Raw genomic sequence first — 6,894 nt, 5'->3', positions numbered from 1 at the left:
TTCATTTACATTTACGTTTGAATCGGTGTCCGTGTGCGTATGTGCGCGCGTGCGTATTTGTGTTTGGTAATTAGATGCAGCCAGGATGTCTAAAAAAAGAAAAGTGGACATAAGAGACTTCTTTAGAAGTCAAAGTGTAAGTTACTCAAAGAAATGCGTTACACCCATCCTGCAACACCTTCACTGGCTCCCAATAAAGCAGCATATCCACTTCAAGATCCTCCTCATCATTTACAAAGCTCTCAATAATCTGATCAATAAAATGTATTATTATTATTGTTGTTATTATTACTATTGGATTAGAATTGGGTGAAAATGTTTTGCTACATGCTTTTCCAAAAGATATATTGTGTTATTTTTATCAATCTACTATAAGCATAGTAATTATAAGATCTCCACTAAAATGGTTTAGATTTGTGCACTGTGGATTTCTGTTTGTAATGTATTGAGGATCCATTTCATTATAATACTCAGATTTATCATAAATAATTGAACACGCACATGTATTTTAAGTTCCGTCAAAGAGGGATGGAGATGGGGTCATCGGCCATCTTGATTTTGCTGCCACCTCAGTGAACCTTCACCTCCTGTCTGACTGATGGAAGCTGCAGTTAAACACATACAAACTACATTTGAACAATAACATTCTGCATGAATCACAAACCACAGTGATGTGATGAGCATCTATTCTAGAAGTGAAATCTGTGAAGGTGTCCAGTCTCTCTCTTGATCTCCACATAAACCAACAACCAGAGACAACAACTCTATCATCAGCAAATCAAGATGGCCAATCAACGCCACTCTTCTTTCCTGTTTCCTGCCTCAGGGTTCAATGATTTACGTCTGGAGGGAACGTTTTGCGACGCAGTCATCACTGTTGAAGACGTGGAATTTCAAATCCACAAGATCTTCCTCTGTCGATGCAGCCTCTACTTCCAGTGAGTACATTATCTGATATTAGGGGGGAAACTTGTGAATTTATATCCTTCAAATGAGCAGAAAGTAACAGCAAATAGATTGATTAGCGATGTGAAGTCTGAGAGAACAGCCACAACACGTAACCAGCTCATAGAGCATTTGTGATTTAAACAAAAACAAGAGGACATTAAACACCTGATAGACGGCTACGAGAATATTTGTAACATATTTGAAAGGATCATTCAGAATTCATTCAGAATTGGGGCGACTGTGGCTCAGTTGGTAGAGCGGGTTGGCCAATGTTTGGAGGGTCGGCGGTTCGATCCCCGCCCTTGTCACTGTGTCATGGTCGTTGTGTCCTTGGGCAAGACACTTCACCCAGCTTGCCTCGTGTGAATATATATGACTGCTGTATGTTTGAGGTGGTGGTCGGAGGGGCCGTAGGCGCTGAATGGCAGCCACGCTTCCGTCAGTCTGCCCCAGGGCAGCTGTGGCTACTATCGTAGTTTACTACCACCGGTATGACTGTGTGTGAATGAATGGAACCCGGAACCCTGTCAGAGCGCTTTGAGTATCTTGAAAAGCGCCATATAAATCCAATCCATTATTATTATTCAGAATTCAACCAGTGGTGTAGTTTCCCTGTCTGTCTATAGTTTTTATAAATATAATGACTTGACTGGATATCATCTCAAATGAGGTTTCTTGTTTCCATTCATCTCATATTGACTTCCAACATGTGAAGTTTGTACATCGGTTGTAGATTCAACTCAAGTTGGAGTTATGATGTTTGCCAAACGTGTTATTGTTTTGTTGTTTTTTAAAAATGTGAAGTAGAATTTGAGCTGCTGGTCTCTCAGTTCCATACTACTATACTTTAAAGCAGATTTTAGAATGGAGTTCATTCAGAAAAGTTACACATCTGTTACAAAAAATTACATATAATTCCGACCCTACCAAATCCCAAATGTATATTAGGTACAAAACGACAGTATAATGAAATGCCATTGAACTTGACAACCTTTATTAGTAAGAACAAAGAACAAAAATATCAACCTAAATTCACACTGAATGGTCTTCATGCACATGCTTCCTGCAATAAGCCACATTTCCTGATCCAATAATGTAAGACAGGAAATAAACGACCTGCTCATTTACAGGAACAAGTAGAGCTGTGCATAAAGCCCATTAAATAAATAAATAAAGCTGACTCACTCAAAAGAGTGAGTAAAATGTAAACGTAACTTCAAGTAAATTAACAGGCAGGACAAAATAACGTCACACTGAATAAAATGAATAAATCTGAGTCACAAAGAACAATTCAAAGTTAACAGTAACTTCAACTTTAACGTCATCGTCAGACAGAGTAACAACATCCTTGATATTCTTCTTCACTCTCTTGTCTGTAAGTGCTGAGAAAACAGCCGCCTGCTGTACGAGGTAGCGCATCTCCAGTTTATCCCGCAACGAGAGATGCTATAGCAACTTCCGACTTGCATGTCGCCGCAACCGCTCAGCACTAACTTCAACAAATACCCACTTTCGAGAGAAGCACGAGTTTCCTCTTTTTTTTTTTCTCTCCCCCCTCTTGCTCGCGCCTGACTCGTAGGTTCTTTTCGAAGCCATCACGTCTTCACCTGCAGCTGCTTGACAAGTGCCTGCAGCGTATGTGCATCTGACCAGTGATTGGTCAGATCGATTGCTGTCAATCATTGCAGTGGCGGCGCGTGTGGTGTCAGATTATAAATAAAAAAAAGGTCTCTTCTTCTCTCTCTTCTCCTGCCTTGCGCTGACAGCTGATCTAGTAGCGCGCCCCACGGCTGTGGATATGCGCATCCTTTGTGGAAAACGGGGCCCCTATTGGACCGCGGGGCCCTACGCACTGTGCGTGTTCTGCGTGTAGGCAGGGGCGGCCCTGAAAGTGCCCCACTATATTCTTATCCTAGTTATTAGTGTGAAGCAAAGAAGGAACAGCTGACGTCAGTTTCTCTTTCTTCTTCTTTGTATTTTCATCCTGACCCACAGAGCTCTCTTCCAACGCTGGTCTTCTTCAGACAAGAAGGTCTTCAACATCCCCGGCCTGACTCCTGACATGATGCAGCTCCTCATCGACTTTGCATACACCGGCTCCGTTTCAGTGACGGAGGACAACGTTCAGGAGCTGCTTCTAGCAGCCGATCAGTTCAATGTGATGGGCGTCGTTCAAAAGTGCTGCGACTTCCTGGAGAGCCAGCTCTGCCCAGAGAACTGCATCGGCATCTTCCAGTTCACCGGCGTCTGCTTCTGCCCCGAACTGCACCGCCAGGCCTACAGCTTCATCGTCGACCACTTTGAGGAGCTCGTTTCCTCTGAAGAGTTCCCGCAGCTCTCTGTGCAGCAACTCAGCGCCATCCTGAACAGAGACGACCTCAGAGTGAGAGACGAGAGGACTGTGTATGAGGCCGTCCTCCGCTGGATCGCCCACTCACTGCAGGAAAGGAGAGACCACATCGCTGTGCTCTTGTCTAAGGTAGGATGACTTCCTGTCACATGATTTCTTCTCCGTGGTTTCATCCTGACTGAACAGTAGTCTGTAGGGCCACCTCTAGAGTCAAATCATTTGTCCTGCCCTGAAATGTTGCTTTCATGCTCCATATTGCTCTCACTGTCAACAAATACCATGAAGAGACCAAAACCGACACTAAACTAATCCTGCTGTCAAGTCTGTGGATCCAAAACAGAATACAGCTTATAATGATGACATTTTGAATAGATTTGGTTCAGTAGGATAAAAGGACCGGCCTAAAGTACTGCCGTCCATGAACTTCTATTCAAACATTCTGTCCTGTTTTCTCTGCAGGTGCGGCTGGCCTCCGTGGGTACAGAGTACATGAGGATCAGTGTGATGTCTAATAAGCTGGTGAATAACAACGCAGACTGCCAGCGCATGGTCAGGGAAGCCATAGAAGTCATGCAAAACCAGCCTGATGTCTACCACCATCTCGCCCGTCCTCGCCTTCCAAACGCTGTCCTGCTGGCCATCGGAGGCTGGAGTGGCGGCGATCCGACTGACAGCATCGAGGCCTACAACGTCCACACCAACGACTGGATCAGCTTGACCCAGGATCTGGAGCGTCCTCGTGCCTACCATGGCACCGCCTTCCTCAACGGGAGCGTCTACTGCGTTGGGGGCTTCGACAGGTTGGAGTGTTTCAACAGCGTGTGCAGATTCGACCTCAGCTCAAAAACCTGGCATGAGGTGTCGCCCATGTTTTTCCGCCGCTGCTATGTGAGCGTCACTACACTCAACGGGTGCATCTATGCCATGGGAGGGTACGACGGGCATCGACGACTCTCCACTGCAGAGCGCTATAACCCCGAGACAAACCAGTGGAGTCTCATTTCATCCATGCAGGAGGTTAGAAGTGACGCCAGCTCCACGACGCTCCAGAACAAGGTGGGTCTCATAATTCTCACATTATCTCACAGTTGTGTAGTGATATTTCAGATGATTTATTGGTGGAAATGCTATGCAGCATTTCCAACCTTAGCTATCCTAATCTTTAAACAACTTATTATTATTATTCCGTACGTATTTTGGTCGCCTGTAACTCCTGCACACTTTCAGCTATAAAAACCATTCAACTATCAAAATGTTCAGCTCTCTCATCTCACGTTGGCTCCTCTTCAACTTCTTTACTGCCTTTCATATTTTTTCAGATATTCAGCTTTTTCCATATTTTTTTATAATGGAAACCAATGGAGATCCGCTTAAAATCCTCTGAAACATGCAGCTCTTTCAACTGTATCTACTTCCACAAACTTCCACCTACAGACTTCATTCAAACTTTAAACAATGCCCAAGAATGTGATCTGTACGGCTATGTCTTTTCACTTTTGTATCTTTTACACTTTTCCTACAATCACAGTTTATGTTTGATGGTTTTTTAAGACCTGATCAGAGTTTACAATGGGTGTGTATTGCGCCTGCTAGAGTGGGTGACATCATCGTTAGAGTGTGAGAGCTCCTCGTCATACTTCAGATTTTTTTCCTTTCCAAACTCCTCCCGGCCACAATTTTCACTCTACACACGTGATCTTTTCCAATTTTGTAGACAAACTTGTCTTGTCTCTCACAATGTGCTCAAAATCTCTGTGAGATTTACAGAATTTGAACTAGCAACCTCTAAGCGCGGCCAAGTCTGTTTTTCTCCTCATTCAATCTAAGGCGAATCGAGGAGCAGATTTCCAAAGAAACGCTGAAAATCACACATTTCTAACTCGCCCTAGCGTCCACATTTCTGACACAAGGAAAAAATAAAAGTGATCAGTGTCTTCAGCACAGTCTTGTGGCGCTAACGGTGTAAACATTTTGGCCATAGGAGTTTTGGTGTGAGCGTGGCAAGCTTTTGTTCGGAGTCCCCGCTAAGTTGAAATGGAGAGAAAGAGAGGCTTAAAGGCAGTCATACACGCGCGCCTGTGGCTCTGATCTTGAGAGTGACAGCAGGTGTGCTCTGATTGGCAGACAGGAGCAGCAGGCAGGAGCAGTCAGTGGGATTTGTAGTTTTTGTTGTCAAACATCTTCTGCTCAAACATACTTTCACCTAGAAACTCCATTTAAACTTTAAAATGTCTGTCTATCTCTCTCTCTCACTCAGAAGTGACAGCAGGTGCGCTCTGATTGGCGGACAGGAGCAGTCAGTGGGAGTTGTAGTTTTTCAAAGAAGACAGACAGACACACACACACACACACACACACTTTTTCAAACTTTTCAAATATTCAGCTTTTTTAATATTCTGATCAGCTATTCAGCTTCTTCAACTTTTCACATATTCAGCTCTTTGAATATTCTGTTCAGCTATGCAGATTTTTCAAACTTTCCACATATTCAGCTTTATTAATATTCTCTTCAGCTATTCAGCTTTTTTCCAGCGTTGCTTCAGCATAAAGCATTTCCACGCATTTTCTACAGGAAATGCTTTTTCTAGTTACCAGTAGAAGCCAAGAAAAGTGTTAATTCTTAAATCATTTCATTGTTAAATCCTATTAAAGTCCTTTCCTGTTTTTTCCAGGTTTACGTTTGCGGTGGTTTCAATGGGAACGAGTTCCTGCAGACGGCTGAGTGTTACAACCCAGAGACCGACCAGTGGACGACCATCGGCCTCATGACCTGCGCCCGCAGTGGGCTCGGCGTCATTACTTATGCAGACCGCCTCTATGCTGTAAGTCCAGGAAACACTGCTGACCCTCACATAGCACATAACCTGAAGGGTGAAGAGATTTGATCAGCAGTTGTTTTTTGTAGATTCAGAGAAACTGGTTCAATCTCCGTTTGACCTTTTCATTTCCTCTTCCTCCCAAAGGTCGGCGGCTTTGATGGCGCCAGCCGTCTCAGCAGCGCGGAGGTCTACGACCCTCGGAGCAACACCTGGAACCAAGTGTCCCACATGTTGACCCCTCGCAGCAACTTCGGCATCGAAGTCATCGATGACCGGATCTTCGTTGCCGGGGGCTTCAACGGCATCACCACCTCCACCAACGTGGAGTGCTACAACGTGACCACTGGTGAGTGGTCCGAGGTCTCTGACATGGGGATCGGCCGCAGTGCTCTGAGCTGCTGTGTGGTGTCCGGACTCCCCAACATGGCCGAGTATCTGGTCCCACGTGATGTTCTGCCTCTTTTAGATTTGGATAGTGTTCCTGTGGAGTCTGAGGAGGCAGGACGTTCTGTCTAACACCATCCACCCTGTTTATTAACGTGTTTTTAAAAAAGTAAATAATAAATAATAAACTTCTTTCTGCATCAAACAGCTACTGACAGATTGTGTGAACTTTTAGTTTTATACCATGTGAAGGGGAATTTTATAAGGTAGTCAAACTAAAAAATGAAACTGTTGGCTGTTATCTGCTAAATGTGTATTCCAGCATATCTAAGAGTGTGATATGCTTCTATGGTATTTGGCATTTTGATATTTAAAAAGCCACCAAGGTTAACA

The 6,894-nt window shown here is 44.2% G+C and overlaps 1 protein-coding gene across 1 annotated transcript; it reads left to right on the top strand.

The window, feature by feature from the left end:
- Window positions 1–783: 783 nt before the first annotated feature.
- On the top strand, window positions 784–6,638 carry LOC311030278 (kelch-like protein 10; the record flags this gene model as incomplete). Its single annotated transcript, XM_084035927.1, has 5 exons — window positions 784–938; window positions 2,944–3,427; window positions 3,758–4,354; window positions 5,971–6,120; window positions 6,262–6,638. 5 exons carry the CDS (start codon window positions 784–786, stop codon window positions 6,631–6,633), a joined length of 1,758 nt encoding a protein of 585 aa, XP_083892053.1. The 3' UTR covers window positions 6,634–6,638.
- Window positions 6,639–6,894: the final 256 nt, after the last annotated feature.

This window comes from Eutrigla gurnardus, assembly GCF_963514095.1.
Source record: "Eutrigla gurnardus genome assembly, chromosome: 19".
NCBI lineage: Eukaryota > Metazoa > Chordata > Actinopteri > Perciformes > Triglidae > Eutrigla > Eutrigla gurnardus.
Note: the sequence above shows the minus strand (reverse complement) of the source record. Positions and strands in the feature narration are given on the sequence as shown.